This window comes from Rhipicephalus sanguineus, chromosome 9, assembly GCF_013339695.2.
Source record: "Rhipicephalus sanguineus isolate Rsan-2018 chromosome 9, BIME_Rsan_1.4, whole genome shotgun sequence".
Classification (NCBI taxonomy): Eukaryota; Metazoa; Arthropoda; class Arachnida; order Ixodida; family Ixodidae; genus Rhipicephalus; species Rhipicephalus sanguineus.
In genome coordinates this window covers 64933690-64956446 of record NC_051184.2, presented here as the reverse complement: position 1 = coordinate 64956446, position 22757 = coordinate 64933690, and the positions used below count along the sequence as shown (strand labels likewise).

At 48.1% G+C, this 22757-nt stretch overlaps 1 protein-coding gene across 1 annotated transcript in view; it reads left to right on the top strand.

Moving 5' to 3' along the window:
* The first annotated feature begins 963 nt into the window (after positions 1-963).
* The window catches only part of LOC119405261 (uncharacterized), a 35384-nt gene continuing 13590 nt past the window's right edge, over positions 964-22757 (top strand). Inside the window, exons 1-16 of the mRNA XM_037672075.2 lie at positions 964-1121; positions 3260-3295; positions 4242-4405; positions 6062-6202; positions 6820-6987; positions 7910-8173; positions 9851-9990; positions 11233-11619; positions 12728-12896; positions 13869-14156; positions 15088-15324; positions 16107-16324; positions 17593-17684; positions 20267-20391; positions 21174-21344; positions 22009-22129. Coding sequence (XP_037528003.1) covers positions 1079-1121; positions 3260-3295; positions 4242-4405; positions 6062-6202; positions 6820-6987; positions 7910-8173; positions 9851-9990; positions 11233-11619; positions 12728-12896; positions 13869-14156; positions 15088-15324; positions 16107-16324; positions 17593-17684; positions 20267-20391; positions 21174-21344; positions 22009-22129 — 2764 coding nt within the window. The 5' untranslated portion in view covers positions 964-1078. The remainder of the gene's footprint in view (positions 1122-3259; positions 3296-4241; positions 4406-6061; positions 6203-6819; positions 6988-7909; positions 8174-9850; positions 9991-11232; positions 11620-12727; positions 12897-13868; positions 14157-15087; positions 15325-16106; positions 16325-17592; positions 17685-20266; positions 20392-21173; positions 21345-22008; positions 22130-22757) is intronic.

The window sequence follows — 22757 nt, the reverse complement described above, 5'->3', positions numbered from 1 at the left end:
ACCTGCAGAGGGGTACGAAGGAGAGGGCGGAGAGGATCAACCAAGGCGGCAATGCCAAGTTGGAGAAGGGAGAGGGAGTTGGTAGCCGAGCTCTGCGCAAAGAGCGAGGCGCAGAAAGTGGACCCATCATTGTTGTGTATTTAGAAGTGTATTTATGAATGGTTCATTAGAGCAGAGTACTTACATGTCTAGAACAAACTCAGTGGGTAATTGGGGCTGCTAAGGTTTCGTCCCTTGTACAAGTTCAGATGGGGGGTGCCGCCCCCCCCCCCCCCCCCCCGCTATATCTGACGCCTCTGCTAACATGCAACCAAACGCAAGCCGTGAATTAAACCTAGACTAAAGAATAATGACCCTCTTGAGCAGTCAACAATACATTCCAACTCGCAGTGGGTCTCCCGTCACTCAGACTTCATATGTCGGCCTCGGCGGTGGCCCATAGTGTAGCATCCCTTAGAACCTCAATCCTTGATGCAGTAGGATGAAAGTTGTAGGAATCTAGGCAATGACAGTAGGGCGCGCCCAAGGCCACGAAAGACAATGCCGTTCCGTTCATCGGCGTCCAACGTGGTTCGATCATTGTGCAGGTGGGCCAGCCGCCTTCCCTGCGGGGTGCTTGTTTTCGGGCAGCCCGACCGAGCTTCGCCCCGCAACTGAAACCACAGTGCACGGCCGGCGCTGCCAGCAGTCTTGCTTATCGTTCAGGTCCGCAGCGGTAAGGCAACTTCTCGAGCGGTCGCTCGCGTTGGCGATGATTATCCTCTGACCAAGACTGCTGGCCTCTGCTGCTCCCTCGAGCATCGCTCTCTCTTTTTTTCGCGACCTGCCCCTAGGTCGGTGCGATGTTTTTCTTCTCACCAAGCCATCCCTCCCCTCCATCTCTCACCTACACCCAGCGTTTTCTGCAAGGACCAGCGACGCACGATGCTTACCCAGCGCTAGCTGGGCACTCCAGGGGCGCACCCAATATAAGAGGACCAGGAACGGCTGCCAGGACAGGCCAGTCGGACTCCAGTCTTCGGCAGGTCCACGCACGCACCAACCACAGGGGAGTTTGTGCGCCGACGGACTCACCGCCATGAGGGTACTCGCTGCCCTCGGTCTGCTCGTCGCAGCTGTCGGTGAGTGCTGGCTGGGGATCAGGACTCCGAGAGCCGCGGCACAGGAGATATTCCAGGACCTACACACGGAACCGCGGGATTGCGTTTGCTCCCCCAGTCGAGTGCGGACAGAAGGATAGCGGTTGGGCCGATGCTTCAAACTATCGGAATGGGATTAAACCAGCTCTACTCACTTTGTGCGAGTGCTGGAGGGAAGCGGATACACCAAAAGCTAAAGTAGAAGGATTTAGCAGAGATAGTAACGTGAGGTAGGCGCATCGAGGGATCAGTTTTTCTTAAGTGAAGGGAATGATTTCGAGGGCAGGAGGAGTCGTCCAGTTAAGGTGCACAGTTGAAAAGATCCGGTTCCGTAATTTGTAATTTATATACGCACATGATAACTCCTAAACATTTCGGGAATTCGATCCAGTGCTGAGGACAGAGGATGTTTATTGAAGCCCGCGACGTTCAGTAACGTCATCAAAGAGCCACTCCCTAAGCAGTTTTAAGAAGTTTTCTAAGAATACAACGAAAGCGGGTTGAGAAATTGGAGCGACAACACAAGGTTGCCTTGAATGGAACATGACTTCCGAATCACCGTCAACGCCAATCTCGAAGTTACTGACGGAAAAGTTTGCTTGTTTTCGTCATAGCTGCTGCTTTTTTCTCAGGTGGTGCTCGTAAGCGAACATACGTATTTACCACGTCCATTACTATCGCATTCAGGGCTTCCTACTGAGTTTCCGATGCTTGAAAGCAGTTTCTCGATCAACACGTCGTCATTATGCTACGTTGCTGACGGATTGCTCCTAGCCATTACTGTTTCTACAGGCCAAGTTAAAGCGTTCGTGAGAAGAGAAGCACTCCAGCGCCTCAGCAAGAAACTTGAAGACGCTAAATCAGCGGGGATAGGCGTCCACGGAGACGAGATAAAGATTAGAGAAAGTCAGCAACTCCCAGTTCGTGCGCAAACTTGACCACGTGGATAACGTTTCATATTGCGTTAGCAAAAATACGAAGTAAAAAGTATTTCGCACATTTCTTTCATTTATCTCAGATGGGGAAGAAACAGTCTAGCACATTGAACCCGCACGTTATTCAGTTCATTGATCAAGAAACGGAACAAAGCACTATAGAACGAATGTCACCATAGGTTCCCAATAACATACGGCTGTCAGGACTCATAATGACCGAAACGCATTCATGCAATACGCATACCTTAACCACCGTTTTATTTGACTGTCCTATGGAAAGGGGATTGTGATGTAACACTTCATAGATAAAGAAATATGTTATCGAAACGGCTGCAAGCGCGGTGTGCCTGATCTAATTGACAGACATACTTGGAAATATGCTTTAATGTGCAAAAAATACATCAAGCAGCCTCATAAATTAAAGAAATGAGGGCTGAAAGAACAAAGAAATCCAGTTATGGGCGACAGACGATTAGGCAAAACGAAAAGATTACGAGATTTATATCTAAGAATTCTACCGACCAGAAACCAGGGTGACCAGAGAATACTGAAAGTTGAGTCCCTTCGTCCCTGGAAACTAAAGCTCATGATGATGGCAACGAAAAGATGGGGCCAGTTAATCGGCTGCCGTCCCGGGAAGTAATATGGTTCAATCTCCCTTTAGTTACACGACGTCGCGATATGCAGCGCTAACTCTGAATGTGGAGTACGCGCTAGAAAAATCAACTCCCCAAAAGCACATCGTGCGAAATTATTGGCTCGCGGGGCATGAAATGTCAGAGTTCTGACAATAAAGCACGTCACTGGTTACGTAGGGATGAGCAAAAATGTGGGGTGGATGAAGAACAAAGAGATGTGTAATTTCGAAACAGCAATATTACTATAGTCGGATACCACTTGAGTCCACAGCATTTCCTCCTCAAAGGCGGATGCATACAAGCCTGCACCAATGGGCGCGCACTCCGGACTGACGTCATGAGCCGGACGGCCGGTGGCTCCGCCTTCGGAGAACATCGGCGCGTGCATGAGCGGGACTATTTCTTTACTCGTGGAGGCGATCGGCTGCCGCGCTTCGGTCGTCTGGGCGGGGCCTCTCCGGACTTTTTAAGTTGTTTCCGACTATATGTACAGAATTTCTCAATGGAGCTAATGTTGTACTTTCCGTTTCTTTTCTTTTTCTTGCAGCTGCTTTGGAGGTCCCCTACTCCGTGCCCAAGCTCGGTAAGTATCCGTTACTCTTCAAGATCACAATCGATAACACAATCGCAAAATCGCAATCGATTTAATTGGAGCGAGTTATTTACATGACGTACGGAAGGTGTCCTCAGCAATCAGTTACGCATGCAGATTGAACTGACACGTCCAAGACGCTTGTATAAAGCAGCAGGGCAGGTAGGCGGGCTAGGAGGCATAGATTCATTGTAAATGCGCTTGTTGGTGTCCCGCTCTACTCTGTCTTGTTTGATTGCGCTTCCAAGCAGCTACAACAAAGCTTGGATGAGCTCGCGACAAGCAAGGCGAGTTCGATATGGACACTGAGCGACGCTCACGGTTGATAAGATAGCAACTGAGATAGAGACCGCCCGAAGAAACGAGTGGCGTCAAATAACGCATGGCAAGGGTCGTGTCGTTTAGTTGCACGAGACTCGGTCAACTACGAACTGCTTGATGCGTGGTACGAGTATAAATGTCACTATTTGCGAGACTTCGTGTTAATCAGTGTCCCTGATACGCATGCTGGCCGAATAATTACCCGGCACATGCGCAGTAAGGTCCGCTGCTGAAGGAAACACCTTAAAAGGCATAAATGCCCGTCTCAAACACCTTGCAATGAAGACAACTTCGTCTTCGTTGGAAATAAATGGTTGATATATCAACGGGGTTGTCGCATATATACAAAACAAACCTCAGGGCCCTTGTGGTTCATATGATCAATAATCTGGCAAAAATACTGACTGCCGCTTCTTTAGGGAAGGAAACCCTGCTCTACAATAACAGGGGTATCAAAGTCAGTACACGGTTCCTCGTACCGCGCCGAGAAATTGAGCTAATTTATTATTTTAAGCGAATTTATATCAAAAACATGCAAACCAACAATACAAGTATGATTACATGTGCTTGAATAAGAGAAGGGATTGCTTAGGAGTACGCGAATATCTCTCCGCAGTGTTCGAGCCCAGGCAGGAGTACCTGTACAAGTACCGCACGACCGTCGCCCTGAGCGTCCCGCAAAAGGCGTCGCACGCTACTGGCGAGGAAGTCTATGGATACCTGAAGGTCGTTGTCACCGCTGCTGACCCTGTCGCCAAGACGGCCAGGCTGTTCGTGCAGGTGAGGACACGTGCCTGGGCAATCACATCCTCGAAAGAAACAACGAAGAGAAAGTCTATTTCTATCGAACCAGTAAATTACCCTTCTGCGACATCAAAAACGTCACCACTGCCGCCAGACTGTGACTCGGTAAACCGGTTAACGCGCTGGCAACCACGATACGACCCGGTGCCACGCCGCAGTGGGATACTCCGGGATAATTTTGACCACCTGGGTTTCACTAACGTGCGCCATGTCTCCGAACACGGGTGTTTGTCTTTCGCTCCATAAAAATGCGACTCGTGTGCTCAGGAATCGAACCCGCATCCTCGGGTCTTAGCAGCGCAACACCTTTGGCCAAGAAGCTGCCACGACGGTGGGGTGACATGCAAGGGTATCGAGCCTACGGTTTACCGTAGGCTCGAGCACCCACCCCCTGTTTACGGATTTTTTAACGCGATAGCGTTAAAGAGCTCGTATCGCAGAAATTGCGCCGTCGGCGTCGGGGCCGTTGGTTGTGAGCGAAAAATCATCATCATGTCCGTGACCGAAAAATCGAAAAAGCTGCAAATAAAATAAATAATAAAAATGTTCGGTCCGAGTGAGAATCGAACCCACGCCGCCTGCGTGGCAAGCAGGTGTTCTACCACACAGCCACGCCTCCGCTTGGAGCTGCACTGAAAGTAACTTTCATGCTTCCCAAAAATACGCGTCCTGTATACAGGTGTCACAGTACGAGATGTAATATCGCAGTAATATTGCGTGGTACAAGTGTACATTGCCATAGGGCGTCACACCATGCCAATATCATAACGACTTCGTGGTTTAAAGACAGCCACCCATTACAAAAGGCACACACATTACTGCGCGTATTCCCTTAAGACCACGTAGTGGGTGCATCGCAACTTCGAAGAAGTTTCTCGCGCATAATTGCTCCTGGTTTAAAGCATGCTACCTATTACATAAGGCACACGCCTTAATGGGCGCATTCTGTTAAACCCTCGTAGTGTTCGAACTGCGCACTAGGAACAGAATATCGCTATCGCGTTCAGCTCTTAAAGGCGAAGCTTAAGCGTCCCCAATTTTTTCATGCAAGGGTACAAGTAACATGAAGACTAGGAAAAAGTACAGTGAAAACTCAAGAAGGTAAAATTAGTATTACGGAACACGTTTTCTAAAAAGAAACACGCCGTGCTATTGCGGAACTGAAAGGAAGAGGTGACGTCTAAGCCGCGAAATGAGTCTCTAAGAAACGTGCTGATGCTTCAAAAAAAGTTGCACAATACCGGTAATCCGACAGATGCGGACCATCTACAACGAAACCCAAACTTTAATTATGCGTCAGTCAAGCATATATTTGTTTCACGTAATATACGGCAAACAGGAGGCTAAGACAGGAAAGGTCCGGTGCCGTTGCATCGGCATTTAGTGAGGCCATATTTGAGTAACGCGCCGGACATTTGAATTGTTCCGAGTTGTGAACAACTGAAGACTCGCTAAAATCGGAACATTGAACTGTTCGGTACGAACAACGCTTAACTGTTTGCAGTTTCAACGCACTTTAAAAGCGACGCCGCGAAAGCTGCGAATACGCGAGAGGGCACAACGTTGCCGCGTATTCGAATCGTGCTCTGGCCTACACTACCCTTCTGACTGCCCCGTTTTGCTCGATTGCAGCTCCTGAACGTCACCTCCTCGGTGTTCGACAAGGAAGTGCACGACCACCTTGCTCCAGTGCCGGGCCTGTACCACACTCCCCTGGAGCAGTTCCTGCACCACTTCGAGAAGCATGTCGTCTTCACGGTGGAGCAGCTCAAGGCAAGCCGAAGAGTTGCACTTTTTCTTTGCCAATCAGGCAAACGGTAACGGCCTAGGAATGGCTGTAATTAATGAATAGTGTGATGTTCGATAGATCTCAGATGAGATGACCGTAGTAAATAGTAGATTACAGGAGAATCTCTGCTTACAGAAGGATTATACCAACAATGTTTGTTTAAAATCTGTTCAGTTACTGTGCCTACGAGCAAACGAATTTCGCTGCTGCAAACTCACCAATAACCTTCGACAATGTGGCTTTTACTAGAGAAAACGGCTTCCGGGTGATCTGATAGTGAAATTGACACAACTACAATGGACTTTCATATCAGTCTATATCAACTATGCCAGTACATTCTAGATATTAGAGCTGAAGCACCATTGCTATCCTACGTATGTAGGTCTTGATGTAATAATTGTTGGGATTTAACTTCCCGAAACCACCATATGATTAACATATATAGGACTTTAGGTGTGCATCTGCTGTGGCCTGTACTGCTTGACGTCACATTAACAAAATAAGATTCAAGGAGGTATTACTAAGTTTCACTCTGATAATAGTACGGATTCGACGAAATGAAGGCAGGTATTGGAAGTAACATTACGAAATGCGCCTGCAGGTTGTCACTATTGAGGCTCCTGAGGACCTGCCCGAGCCCGTGGTGAACCTGTACCGTGGTCTGGCGTCCGTGCTGACCTTCAGCGAGCCGCTCACCCACGCTGTTCCCTTCAGCAAGGTGACGCCCGTCAGCCCTGACGACGAGGTCGTTGTGTACAAGGTGTTCGAGGTAAGTCACATGGGCCCCTTCACCTGCGAAACTTTGTCGGATAGCACAGACGGTGCGTTTACGTGAAGAAAGTTGGTCCCAACGTTAACAAATATTAATTTTACGGCATCTGATGTTGCATTTCCTCCAACATTAGGCGAGCCAATAGAATAACTGCTGAGGTTTTACGCGCCAATACCGAGAATGATTGTGAAGCAGGCCATAATGAGGGACTCCGGGTTAATTTCGACCACCGCGGTTCTTTAATGCGCATTTGAGTCTAAATACACGGGCGCTCTTGCATTTCGTACCGATCGAAATGCGGCCACCGTGGTTGGGACTCGAACCCGCGTCCTCGAGCTTAGCTGCGCGACAACGAAATTACTAGGGTACCACGGTGGCGTCAAGGCTAAGGTCAGAATTTGGTGAGGAAAACGTTACTTCATTTAGGTAATGAATTGTTCAAGCAAGTACCGAGCTGCGCCATAAAATGAGCAACCTAAATCACGAAAGCTGCACTCGTTACTAAGGTGCATTGATTGGTTTTTATCACGACTAGCTTTTCATAAACGACCACGAAAAAAAATCTATTTACTTGAACGACAGCCATCAATTACGTACCAGTTTGCCGAAGCGTTTATACTAATGGCTGCTTATGCTAATTTCTAAGAATTATATGACTCCAATTTTAATTTATCACATACCTTAATGCCCACTCTATCACATACAGTACTTAGCTTAGCCCATTCCATCACTTTTATATACGTTTTTATTTTTATCATGGTTTTCCGACAACAAGCACCAGCGCTTGACAGGGTAGTCTGGTCGACGACAAAGAGTCTGTTACTCGGTACTCGTGTTACTTACAAAACGTGACTCCAGAAAATGAAGCAGTGTACCGTTAGAATGCCGCCTGAGTGTGCCCCACCCTCTCCGTCCGCAGCAAGACCTCGTGGGCAACTGCGAGACGACCTACCACGTGCTCTCTGACGTGCACGACCTGACCGTGCTGAACCTGACCAAGACCAAGAACTACCACAAGTGCCTTGGCCACACGTCCGTGTTCCACTACTCCGACTACGAGTACCAGGGATGCCCGCAGACGTGCCAGGTGCACAAGCCTGTCACCGTGTTCGAGGGTCTCGAGCCCGAGTTCACCAAGTACAACGACTTCTACGGAGCCGGATGCGTCAAGGAGTACTCCCACGTGAGTTTCACTGCAGACGTGGGGAGTGATCGCGATAGATTGCGATGCTAAGGGAAGCCTGGTGAAGTAGTGTCTGAATTAACTACTCGGCTGCTGTCTAGGCTGGTTCCTATAGTTTCGAAGTCACTCTAGAGTCTAGGTGTGTTCTAAAAATATTCGCATTCGTTAAAGCCTTATCTTATCCCTGTGGAGGAGGTTCTTCTATCTCGAACATGTTTTCCTTCTTTAATTCGGTGGTACTGGAGCTTTCGGGTCCTAAATGGCATCCAATGACATCAAATCAACGTGACACAGCGTTCCTACATAATATAATAATTGTTAGGGTTTTACGTCATAAAACCAAGATGTCATTATGAGATACGCCGTAGTCTCCAGAGGGCTCCGGAAGTTTCGACCACCTGGGGTTCTTTAACGTGCTCCCAAATCTAAGCACTCGGGCCTCTGGCATTTCGCCTCCATCGAAATGCAGCCACCACAGCCGGGATAGATTATATAACGAGTATAAACGTAAAGTACAGATTGTACAAAGAGTGTGAATTAAAATTACAGTTTTGAAGAGAAATACCGAAACAAGAATGCATCTTTTACAGTGCTACTCGAGACCACAATTTCCGTGCTTGTAATCGCATTCGATGTAGCCAGTCAGCCGTTACTCCTTATTACTTCATGCATATCCGCAGTCTAATCAAGATACAAGTTCAGGGGAAGATGAATGCTTGAAACAATGAGGAAACGTTGAACGAGGAACGTCGCTGAAGCGAATGCTTCGAATGCCCGGATGAAGACAAGTCCTGTTGTTGAAACATTGGCTCCAGCGTCATCCCTTGTTCAGGGATTTCTCATCCAACCCTTCACGTCGTTTCTGTGCACGCCAAGTCACTTTAAATCGACCCAGGGGTCATTTGTTTTCCTATTGCTAATGACGCTCCAGATCCAAGATTTCGGACAGATGTTAGCGGCCCTTTTGAACTGCATTATCGCTAAATTTGTTGCTTTCATGTCCAGTGCTCAGGAAATGGCGCAGATGTCGGTTGTATCTTCTATTGAGCCTCATTTGCGCACTACGACCGCAATTCAAGTACAACTCTGCAGAATCACCCGATTTGACATTTCATGCACATTAAACATCGAGTGCCATTGTTCCGTGAAAGATTTAAACGTTCCGTGTTTAGGCGAAGCGATTGGTGCAACAACGTGCGCAGAATTCACACTTAGCCTAATCGAAGCAGTATCTTTGTATTAATTCTTTCTTCGCAGTAAAACGATAAACGAATACGATACAGCGCAGATGAGAGTGTTCGGGGAAAATTTGGCTAAGTAATCAGCACATGAACTACTTCAACAGGGCTCCTGCGAGCGAAAGTCGAACAACAATCGCACAAGAAAAACTTTGTTTGTTATATCAAAGCTGCTCATAGTTTTCATTACACAGTACAGGAGTTACAACAGACAGCAGACGCTTCGCCTAAGAGATCAACAATTCATCTTAAGGCGTGAAGCAGCGCACGGAGATGAGAAACTGCTTCGGTGGTCCTGTCGAATCTTTTCTTCCGTTTGTGCCTTGTCTCCGCGCGCTGCTTCACGCGTTAGGTTAACTGTCACTTATATGACCAACTTTCAACTTCACTGAGATGAACAATTACGAGTGACACGTTCTCTGACTCTTGTGTCCTGCAGAAGAACGACGTTGGCGACAGCTTCCTGACCGTCAGGTACAACGTCAGCGTTCAGGGAGAGTACGGCCTGCTGGAGACCGTGAAGGCCGTCGACAAGAAGGTTCTCGTCAGCGGAAAGCAGCAGCTTGTTGCTACCTCCGTGTAAGTGCAGTCGAAATAGTCATGATCACATCATTCTGTGTATAATTCACGTGCGCAAGTGGATTCCCGCTTCAGCGAGAGACATTGCTTAACCTTACATTTCCACACGGTACACTTGCCTGTAGTCTCAGAAAAGCGCCCGGCGTTGCAAAGTGTCTGCCCGAGTAAAGATAATTCACACTAGAATAATATAGCCTCACACTAAAAAAATATTGCTGAAATCAATGATTGGGCCAAACTGAAGCGAGAATACAGACGGGGTCTTTAGGTTCCATAAATGTTCCTTCGTTGTCTTGTGCAATAGATTTAGCGTGTTAGACCAACGAGCCCCCTGCAGAATTTTCCTTGATATAAAGACACTGAGACAACCTCGAAGTGGAACCATATCAACTAGGAAAAAGACAACAACATTGGGATAGAAAAAAGCCAATGGAGGAAATACTGAGCGCGCGAGAACACTGCAGACGAAAAATAAACATCTCAACGCATTACATTCCACTTACAAGGACTTAGGTCCCTGTATGACAGATAGCCGACTATGCTGATAAGTAGTCAGCTCAACGTTGTCCAAGCACGAATACATTGACATAGGCTGGAGGCAATAGCAACCTTTAGACACCAAACGGTCACAAAATGAGGTATATGTTTACCGGACTGAAGCTTTAGGTGCTTCGTACTCATAGTAACACTTTTAGCTGCAAAAAAGAACACAAGAAAGGGTTGGTTGAATGAGTGGCTCTTTTCATCGGTATGCCGTGATGGTTATTTGGCACATGCTCCTGATGTCAGCGCATGGTCCTCAAGTCAGCACTTGTACCTCTAGGCTCATAGGCGTGCGCAGGGTTCCCCATTAGGGGGGGGCAAAGGTTCGTCGCAGCGCCCCCCCCCCCACCCTACTAAGTCAATGTATGGGGCAGATCTTGCGCCCCCCTCCCTCTTAGGTGACCAGCAGGGTCAATGTACGGGGCAGATTTTGCGCCCCCCTCTTAGGGGATTAGGGGGGCGGCCGCCTCGCCCCCCCCCTTTGCGCACGCCTATGTCTAGGCTGCTTTGTTACAAGGAGATGTGTGACGTAATGATGATGTCATGCTAACGCTATGTCAATATCCCTTTTCCTGAGCTTCACTTTTGCGCTAAAATGGTTAGTGCGAGTGTTCGCCAAAGTTATCGCTTTGACTTTCAATTACTCCTGCGGAAACACGCTTAATGTTTCTTCCCTCCGTTCCTTTCGCACGCAAACAGCCTGGCCCTCGAGCTGCTGTACAAGGAGTCGGCCCTCAGAGTCGACGTCCAGAGCGCCATGCCCGTCAAGAGCTACAGCAACCTGACCTACGCCTACCCCGACAAAGAGTACGTGGTCCACGGACCCGCTCTGGAACTCGAGCACCTCAGCCTGTGGGGTCCGATCGACCGCAAGGAGGCGATGGTGGCCGCCCGCGCCCTGGTCTCCAGGCTGGCCGAGCTCGTCGCTCTCGACGACCTCGAAGTTAAGGACGACTACGCCGACCTGATCGTGCAGCTGCTCACCGTGGTCAACGCCCTGCCCCAGGAAGACCTCGAGCTCCTTCTGAGCACCGTGACGCCCCTCGAGAAGGTCCACGTTGTCAGCGAGAAGGCTTACGTCGAGAGGTGAGTCGGTGCGCTGTTGTTACTAGGGGCGCAGCGTGTACCCGCGTAAGATGGGAATCCCCGAAGGCGCAGGCGCGATACCCACGAGGAAAACGAGCATTGATTCTCCAATAGTAAACGTACTAAGAGATGGAAAATTCTTGAACACGGGGAGTCGCTGGAGACAACGTCCTGTCTTCTTCAAGCAGCGAGGGAACAGTGCGCAGAAGACAACACCGCTTGTCAAAACGTCAGCTCCAGCGACATCCCATTTTCAAAAACTTTTTTATCTCTTCGAGCTTCCATCTTCCTCTGAGCTTCAAACTTAACTAAGAGTGATTCGTATTGAAGGTTATCCCACATTATATTCCTCTCCTGAAGCGACAAAGTGCCGTCCATCGAGTTTAAATGACTACGCCATTTAGTCTAATCCGCTTTAGCGAAAGTAGAATACTACGTTATGAGCGGCAGTATTACTGCGCCTCGGGATACAGAGAAGAGTGGTTCTACATCGGATAAATATTTGTCAGCACAACACTTTGGAAAGTCCTGATGTGTAAATAGGCTAATAATTGAGTTGTCGAGTTGTCCTGTAAGTTTCAGACCTTGGTGAAAATAGCAAATCGCGGGAATGCTCTTCGAAAAAACAAAAACAAACGTAGCACAGCACAACTGATGACAGGAGCACAGATAAACAGGACGGGCGGAACTGCCGTACTCATCCTGTCGTTTCTGCTATGCGCCACCTGTTATTGTGACCAACTAACGCATAACAAGGTTATGCTAAGTCTTTCATTATTGTCCACGGAAACATATAATTAACTACGCGTGTAGTAAATCTGAACTTGAGATGATTCGTGCTTTGTCAGGGACCTTGTTATTTTCGTTCAATTCTGCGCTTCAAGACAATCAGTATATCTGACGCCTGCAAGATCTCAAGCAAGTAGCCCTTGCTTGCTGGCCCAACGGCTAGTTTTGCGCAGTCTTCGGTATGGACGGTTAATACATGAAAATGAACAGGCAAATAGACGACGTCCGCGTATCTCCATAGTTTATAACAGCTAGCTTTGATCACCGATAACGGGCTAGTAGAAACAATCTTCCTTTTAACTCGTTCTTCTGCTTACAGGAAGCTCCTCCTCGACGCCCTGAGCCTTGGCGGCACCGACGCCACTGCCAAGACCGTCCTCAAGCTGGTCAAGGAGGAGAAGCTGACCCTCGTGGAAGCCGTGCACGTTCTCAGCGCCCTCCAGACCTCCCTGGTCAAGCCTTCCACCGAAGTCCTGGACGAGCTTCTGGTGAGTACGCTTTGCTTATGTCAGCTTGCGTTGGAGCGTTTCTGAGTTTGAAGAAAGTATACAGAATCGCTTTCAAAACACTAGATGTAGATTAAATTCGTGAAGCCTTAAATTATTCTACCAGTGGATTCTTGCTCGTCGATGCGTGAAAGTGGGACCTTCTAATAGACGACTGGCATTTAATACCCACCGTTAATTGAAAAGAGTCGTATTCATACCTCGGTCATTAGTGACAAATGTTGTAAAAAAACTCGTCATGGGTTTCATGGTAGCATTGTACGTTGGCCATAGTACGCGCTAGTTAGCTTGCAACTTTTACGCAAGTGTGCTTGTTAGGACAACGAAAGAAAAAGGACAAAGCATAGAATAATTGCGATAATTTTTACGCGAGCTAAACTGCACACCGCAAAAATAAAAAAAATGCCTCATGTGCCATAAAAAATATTGCTGCAATTTGAGAAACCGTTACATGGCACTTCAGTTATTAGTCGATAGCGGGATATCACGGGCCGTGGACTGGAGCTGCCATAAATGTTAGGACAACTTGTTGCCTACATTTACGTTAAGAGAAAATATTAGGTAAACGGATGCGGATCCGTACAGCGAGTCATATCTGTGCATCTGGTCTCGATTTTTGCATAAATGAGCACATCAAAAATTAGTTGAAGGGTAACGTAAGAGCTCCACTTTCCCCATTCCTTTTCGATGTGGAAAGCAAACATAGAGAAATCGTGGGGCACTTTATAGACTCTATCATCCTTAATCACTTCGGTGCTTTCAAAATTACAATAGTCGCTTTTTTGCAACACACACAAAAAAAAGAAAAACATGGAACCCGCCATATGCTAGAAGACACAGGACCATATTGTGAACGCGAAGTACGAGAAGAATGCTGCACTGTTGCGTCCTGATTGCGTCTGGCGTTCTCTCAAAACTCGTGCGGGCACCTTCGTGTTTTTTTTTTCTTTGCAGGACCTCTGTGTTGGCGGCAAGTTGGTTGAGAAGCGCCTGCTCTTCTCGACCTCCTGCCTGGCTCTCGCGAAGGCCGTCAGGAAGCACTGCACCCACCACGACCTCTCGCTGCCGACCACCGTCCAGCTCAGCAAGAAGGCCATGATGAGGAACGTCATGAAGATCCGCTCCAAGCAACACTACTCCGCCGAGGAGGTCGACGATGACGTCACCAGCGAGCCCAAGGAGCTGCCCCAGTACGAGACCACCGTGTCCTGCTCCCTGCAAGACTACGAGAAGTACGTCAAGGTAAGGATGTCGCCTCGTCATGGCGTTAAGTTTGATATTGGGTACGGAATTTCGAAAGTGGACTGTGAATTTCAGTACGCTTTGATGCACTATACCTCGAGACCCAAGTGGAGCGGAACCAATTGTGACCGCCGCCTCCGACCATTACCCAGTCAGCGCACGCTGAAATGAACAGCTATTTCACTCGACTCTTATTAAACACCCCATCAGGTCAGCGTGACATGATCCGCAATGCACTGAATGATCAACCGCTTCGTTTTTGGAGAATACAAGGATCAGGCGAGCACCTGTGTGTAAACATAGTTGGCGAACGCCTCGGGCCTGCCGCGTTGCGTTTACGGAGGGACAGCTTTTTAAGGTGGTAGTTTGGTTTATCCTGCTAAGAAAACTTAAGTAAACCCGTCATTGCTTCCGCCATGGACCAAAAAGGTCTGAACTGCTTTAAAACTATCAACGCCTATTAACCCAAACGCTGTGGTGCTACCGTAAGACTCGTTTCTTTTTTTCAACTCCCCTCCCTGCTACTATTATTATTGGTTGGGGTTTTGCGTCTCAAAACCACGATATGATCAGGAGGGACGCCGTAGGGGAGGGGTCCGGAAATTTAGACCATCTGGGGTTTTAACATGCACCTAAGTCTAAGTACACGGTCCTCTAGCATGTCGCCTCCATAGAACGGGTGCCGCCACGGCCGGTATTCGATCCCGCGACCTTCGGGTCAGCAGTCGAGTACCGTAACCACGAGGCTACCACGGCGGGTCCCCCTCAGTCTTAATCTCTGAAGAAAGAACAACCAATAATGAGTTCTTTGTGTACAACGCGGGTGCTACTCGCCATCGAGATGTTACCAGTATCGTCAACACAATTTTGTATCGCTGCTCTTGCGCTCGCGAGCACCGTTTCACACGTCTACGTTTTGCGATTTCCGCAGGCCGTCGCCGACAAGGTCGAGCAGGCCAAGGAGTTCCACGAGGTGACCGTCCTACTGCACACCCTGGGAAAGCTGGAGCACCCGCTCGCCCTCAAGACTCTCGTTCCCTTCGTGCTCGGCAAGCACCCGCTCTGCAAGGTGACCCTTGGCTCCGAGGACGAGTCCGAGGCCTGCCAGTACCTGCGTCTCGTCACCCTCCACTCCCTGAAGCACAGCGCCGTCGCCCAGGCCGCCCTTGTAAGTCCCTCCACGGCCACTTGATCCAATCGTGTGCACTTCGCGAAGGAAGAGACGTGAGGACAAAATCCTCCCAGCCAGTCTCCCTGATCTTAAATGTTCTTCGTCACATCTTTTTGCAACGTCAGCAAGGATACGTTGTTTAACAAACTAAACTACCTTTGTTGTTGTCAAGAGCTGACCCTTACGTTCAGGTAAAATGTGACAAGTTCTTTTGATCATGATAATCATCATCCTGACTACCCCCCCCCCCCCCCCCCCCCCCCATCGTGCAGGACTGAGGCCTTTCAAATATTTTTCCAATTAAGCCGAAATGTGCATGCTAAGGCCATGTTATTCCCACACACTTCTTAGTCTCATCTGTATATTATAACTTTTTGCGTCCCCCTGGCGTGCTTTCCTTGTCTTGGAATCCGTTATCTTAACCTAGTTATCTTGGCTTCGCGCTACATGCCCTTCCCACGCCCATTTCTTCTTGATTTCGACTGAGACATCATCAACACGTTTTTAATCCCTGACTTATGCTGTTGTCTTGTTGTCCCTTAACGTTACACCTATCGCTTTCCTTTCCATGACTCGTGGCGTCGTTCTCCATTTGAGTTCAAGTTCAGCAGTAGAAATTCTCGATACAGAATTTGTACTTCAGTTTATAAGGTCACCGGAACACCCTTACTTATACGGTGCGTGCAAAAGTTTCGGGGTCACTGGTAGCGGGCAAACGTTCCCGGCGGTTCCAGGACGTGTCGTAACCGCAGGCGGACCCGGCCACTCTTTCTCCACAGGTGCAGCCCGTGCTTCAGGCCGTGTACTTCGACAAGGACGAGGACTACGAGCTCCGTGCCGTTGCGCTGTCGCTGCTGCTGCTGACTCAGCCCACCGAGCCCGTGCTGGCCCGCGTCGTGCTCGAACTGCCCCGCGAGAAGAGCCTCCACGTCGCCTCCTACACCTACCACACCCTGCTGGCCTTCTCCAACCACACGCTGCCGTGCTACAAGGCCACGTGAGTGCAGCCGTACAAAACTAAGCGACCAATAGCTTTTTTTTTTACTTGCGACATAGACTTGCCCTTAAGGCATAATATTTGTCGTGTATATTTGTATTAAATGTGTGCCGTTAGGCCGGTGTTGTGTATGAAGTGAAGAAGTGTCTTGTGGAATGTGTTGTCATGTATCCATTGCTCATAACACAAACAGTTATGACCAATAGTTGAACTTGCCGAGTACGAGAGCATAGGTGTTTATTACTGAGGAAGGGAAGACCGAATAAGGGAGTTCCAGGCAGGTTAACAAGATTTCAGTATATTGACTAGAGGTAGGCCGGCGACTATAGTGACCAGCCTCTTGCGCGAGGGCAACAAAGTTAATCGGTGTGCGCGCGCTCTCGTGTGTCAACCATTGGTCTATGCTAAATCTGGGATTCACTAAAAATACCTCTTCATTCTAACTGATACTGTAACCTGTATTAGCACTTTAAAAAATTTCAGACTATATGGTCCGCTAGTCTATTGACCGATCCCCCTTAGTGGGTAGGTGCCAATCATCCCAGGAGTATCATCGTCGTCATCTTACAGAGTAGACGCCCCTGTATTGTATCTTCGCTCCTTTATCTTCTAACCTGTTAGCCTGGTGACAATACGTGGTTTGCAACCCTGCTCTGGGGAAGTGGAGAATGATAATCACTGCGGTTTTACGCGCCAAAACCACGATTTCATTATGAGACACGCCACAGTGGCGGACTTCTTTGACGTGCACCTAAATCTAAGCACACGGGTGTTCTTTGCATTTCGTTCCCACCGAAATACGGTCGCCGTGGACGGGGATCGAAACCGCGCCCTCGAGCTTAGTAGTGTGACACCTCGGGAATGGGAGAATAAAGAATAAAAGATAAAAGAAATGAAGAAGAGTGTCAAAGGACTTTTACGGGTTTACCCATTTTGTGCTTGCATTGCGGGCTTCTGATAGAAAATAATTATCCCGTATGCCCCATGCGTCTTCTGTCATAGAATCTATTACGATCATATGAATTGCCGCATGAAAACTAAAATATGAAATTACGCCACACGGCATATGGGTCCACTTAACGAAAGCGGAAGCAACCGATGGCATGTATAAGGAAGTGCATCGGACAGGACTAACACACTTGCTTTGTTTTGTGATGTATGGCGCCATATGGCGTCCTGAGGCACAACGGCAGTCGTCGTACTGCCGTACAACGTAAATTTTCTTTCATGCGTTTCTTCCATCAGACACTGTGTTACTTTAACTGCAGCGCTTACCGCCTCAAGAAGCTGCTTCCCGCCCTCACCCATCACAAGTATGGCTTCCAGTACTCTTCCTTCCACTACGTCACCGACTACAGTGGTAAGTTTTTTTCCTTGAAGTATTATAACTTGGGCTCCGTGTTTTCGGAGAAAGTAAAAAAGTCACAGTTTCGCCGCAAGGGCGAAGCAATGAATGCGATAGCAAGGAACTAATGCTATACGAAGTGAGGCTCGCCAATGGATACTCTCAGTTTGAACAGCGCTTCTGTTGCAAAGGCGGCCGAAGCAGCGAAGGAAACTAGCGCGCTTCAAGTGTCGAGCTGTGACACTTGATAGTTTCGCGCTCATCTTCTGTTTGTTCGTTTAGCGGCGTCCCTGAGCTCGAGTGACATTCGTACGCGCCGTAACATGAGCGCGGACATCACGGTGAAAGCGTGAAACATTCCTCTACCCCGCGCCACGAGAAAACCGCGCGAGCAGACAGCGGAAGGGCAAGGTTCTCCCATGCGCAAATATAAGAAGAAGCGAGCGAGCTCGCCGAAGACTTTTAAGTGCGCCCGTCGGGGGGCTCCTAGCGCCACCTCGCTGGTAATGAAGAAACGCTTATTATCGCCTTCTGTCTCTGAGTCCGTCCAGCGCTAAATGGTGTGTATATAACGCTCGCCGTTAGCTATGTGGAGGATCTGCGTTTCGTGGCGTAGTGGATAGCGCCACTCGCTGCGGAGCAAGAAGTCCCTGGTTCGATTCCGCGCTTCGGAAGCATTTTTCTGAGTTATTTTTCTTTGGGGCCTTTATATATATATACATACTTATACATATACGGTGCATGACGGCGGCGACGGCGACGGCGACGGCAAAATCCAGCCGAGACTGTCCATATAATTGCTATCGCAATAAAAAAGTCTGATAAACCCTCGCCGGTAAAATTTTTTGGCAATTCGGATTTTCCCCATAGACTCCGATTATGAAAGGGCATTTTCAACGTTAAAAGGGCATCTTCAAAGTTTAGAATCATGACTCGGAAGGAGCGCGCTTTCATAAGCGACAGCAGCCTCGTAAAATATGCTGGCGTTTATTACAACAAGATTTAATGTTGTAATACGAACAAACGTAGGTGTTTTGTATTCAAGTGTCTGTGTATGGGTGTATATGTGTTTGTGCGTTCAAACCTTCCAGACATCTAAAATACCCTTAGTGTGTTCTGATGTTTTCGTGTTCAGATATCATTTCATATAAGGTTTCGGGGTATTGAGAATATTCCAAACTTAAACACCGATTTTCGGAAAATTGGGGATTTACGAGAAATGAACTCCGATAAACGCCAAATTTACCGCAAGAAAATAAACTCCGAAAAACACGCACCGAATTTCAAGAAAAATAAACTCCGAAAACACGGAGCGCTAGTTATAACCAACTTAACAGATAATAACGAGCGCGTAGTGCTTGTCAGTGGATTCTGAACCTGACCCAGCCTGCAAACGACAGAACGGGTCTTTATTTCTGCGCTTACAACGTAGTGGTATAGTTTCGAAGCGTTACATTTCGATACGGCACCGGTTGTCGGTTTGAACTTAGTGATATTCAGAACAAGAGTGCGTTAACACGCCTGTATGCCACTCGGCTTTCTTGCTGTTTACACTAGTCTGTTAGGCTTGTAGTCGTGCCTCAGATATTTAGCTCAAAATTGCATACAGGGAGATGGCTATGACATATGATGAACAATCACGTAAGAGGAGTGTCTTTCGACAGATAACCGCGCCGTAAAATTGTCCCTAATGCGCTTCCTAGTCCTCCTACATCAATCATCTATTTTGGGAATAGTAATTCTTTTTCCTCTTGGTTCGAGTCACCTACACTTAAAGTATGTGCTCAATTTATTCATTTATTTTTATTTCGAATGATGGCAACGTCCCTGGACTACAATAAAAATACAGTATGAACTGGAGGCATCGGGAAACAAGAACGCACTAAAGACACGTGTCCCAAATTGCGACTGCCGATTAGCGCTCAATTCTTTGTCAAAAGAAAAGATGGTTGCCGAAACCTACGTGTTTCACCTGCGTAGAAGTTACGCGACTTTCTGTACATTCCCCTTGCCTCTTTGATGTTTCCTCCACGCCGACTGTTTATATAAGTTGACCAGCGGGCACCGTGTGAAAGTAAGGACGGAAAGACTCATCATTGACATGCACTTTAAGAAAAAATATTTTTGACTCTTTTTTGATAGTCCTGGCTTGCCATATATATGAGTTTGTTAAAAGATAAACGGGAGCTTTTTTCGGGAGACCATTATACTCTCTTCGGGGAGAGTCGTGAGACTCAAAAGAGAGTAAACGCGTCTCTTTAAAGAGAGTCATGTACGTGGCAAGTCAGAACTCACCGAGAGGGGTCACACATACTCTTTCTCTTACAGTGTGGACTTGATGGATAGCGAATAGTAGCATGGTTATCGATCCTAGCTTGTGGAATCCAGGCTCGTGGCCAGGGGGGGGGGGGGGCAGGGGGCCCGGCCTCCCCCCGAAATTTTGATGGCACATGGTGTTTTATCGAAAATAAATAATGAAAATAGGTGTTTTTCTCAAATAGTCAAGGTTTTCAGCAAGTGCCCCCCCCCCCTCCCTCCCGAAACAATTTCCTGGCTACGGGCCTGGTGGAATCTGAACGTGAACTTTGTCTCTGCAGTTGAATCCGGCGTTGGCCTTCAGGGATACTTCGGTGTCGTCAAGGGCAACACTTCCGTTCTGCCCCGAAGCCTCTTCTACGGCCTTGAATTCAGCAAGGGCCCCTACACCTCTCCTCTCCTGGACGTACGTGTGCAAACTGTTTCGTCAATGCGGGAAATTGTACCACGTACAATGTCGCAAAATTACGAGTGTTCAATGGGAGGTATCAACACTCCATGGATCTACCCGAGACACTCGCGCCGGTATTTAAAATTCGTTTGGAACACAGCTCTAGAGCCACTTACCGATCGTGTACAACTGTCGATGGATGACAAGCTAGATTACAGCTACTAAAAGAAAAAGAAAACAACTCATCACACCGTAGGATAAAAATTGGCGTTGGAGGGTTTAGAACAGGTATGCTTTGCCATTCTATCTTAAGATGCTTGTTGGTGTACACATCCGTGTCGTTTAGTAGCACGTCATGTTAATTTCGCTTGATCCTCATTGCGTATAAACTAATTTAGGCGCAGTTATAGCCAACCGCAGCTTTTGTAGAGATAGAGATAAAATGAGGGAAAAGGAGGGAGGGCAGCAAGAATTGCAGCACCCGGTTTGCCAGCCTACACTAGGGGGAAGGGGAGGCGGATACAACGATGGAAAGAAGAGCGGAGAGAGCAGCTTTTCCAAAGAGCAGCTTACTTTTACTGGTGTACTGCAGCACGACGTGCACACCGCGATGAAGACATCGACAACCAACAATGCAGCATTAAACACGTCAGCGTACAATAGTAACGCGTGCGGTATGCGTAGAAGCATACCGCACGCGCCTAACCATCCACTCATTAGTCAGATTGTATTTAATTAAGCTGAAGGACCACACCTCGCGCTGCAGTTACGTCCGCTCTTTGTGCCTCGCTCCACAGGTCATGGTTGTGAGCAAGGGTCTCCAGAACGTGCACAAGTTCCTGCTGGGCGAGGACGGACCCGCGTCCGTGCTTGCCAAGGCCTTCGAGAGGGTTCGCCGCGGCCTCCGCATGAACCTCGGCGACACCTACCAGCCCCTGAACGTGCTTCTCGACGTCCTCGACCAGCACGTAAGTCAAGCTCAATAACGTGCTCCGCTGGCAGTGTCAAAGCTCCGGGCAAACGATGCAGCCGGATAGAGCGAGTTGTTGCTGAATACTCACTGCTGGATATAGGGAAGAACTCGCAGTCACATCGAAGCACCTTGTACTGAATTTCACAGCAACATAGATAAACGGAACATATCATACTCAAATATATGAGGGCAGGCCGAGGATATCATCGCAATAGGAATTGAATGAAGCAATCAATTGATCTAAATACAGCGACATCGGAAAGAAAAGGAGAGAAAGAAATCAAAAATAAATGCGGAATAGCTGGAAAGCCTAATGTACTCTCCTCCTTGATGTGTTTCTTTAGGGACTATGGGCCGAAAAACTATGGGCCGAAAAATTTGCAGAGGTTGAAGCAAACGCAACTCGCTTAAGCGTAGACAAAGGTACGGAAAACAAAAAAAAAATATGCATGGAACTTCACAGTAAGCTCAAGCCGGGTTTACAGATACGCACAACTCTACTTAGCCAGAATGGCAATATTGCTTTATGGCGATCCACGAAGTCATAGAAGCGTCGAAACGAACGACTGTTTAGACGGATATACTTAAACTGTCTACAGGCTTTCTTTGCATGTGGCGTCCTGGAATTTACTTTTACCACCGCCTACATTTTCTCGCAGTTCGACTTCGACACCGAGAGCGTCGTTGAGGAGCCCAAGCTTGTGCTCGACACCAAGTTCCTCGGAACCGACCTGTTCCTGCCCCTCGACAAGTACTTCGTCAAGGAGCTGCTGACCAAGGGTAAGACTTGCCATGTTAACCCGCAAGCGAGTTCAATTTTCGGCATTCTGTAATACTGTAAGATCCGCTTCATCTTGCCATAATGGATAACTGAATTAGCGTCACAATTTCATGACGTTTGGAGTGACGCGCAATATATATTTTCTAAGATACATGAACTCAAAAGCAGCCAGCGCGTTGCTCTCGCGTAGGTCGTACGAAGCCAATGCTGCCAGATTGATATTCGTTATGGCTAAGAATGCCCCAACCCAGAGTCACGGTTGAACATAAATGAACAGCAAACACAAACAAAATAGATCGGAGCCCTTCCACTACTGGGAAGATGAAATCCAGCGAAGCTAGCTGCTGCGGCTGCACGTTCTGCGACAGCGGCTTCACGTAGTCGCGCCGATTCGCGCTTCTGTGTGCGTTGGCACTGCTTCGATTCCCGCCTTTCGAGACGCGTCCGTCTCATAGCGAGTCCACAGGGCAACTGTTGATAACAGCGGTAACGTGATGTCTACGTCCCGAGACAAAGGGACCTAACGATTGGTGGGAAGTGCCGCCGCCGAGTATCGCGACACTTGTGAAAGAGGCAATGGCGGTGGCGAAGGAGGTGATGCGCAAGGGGCGTCGAAAATTGTTGTTC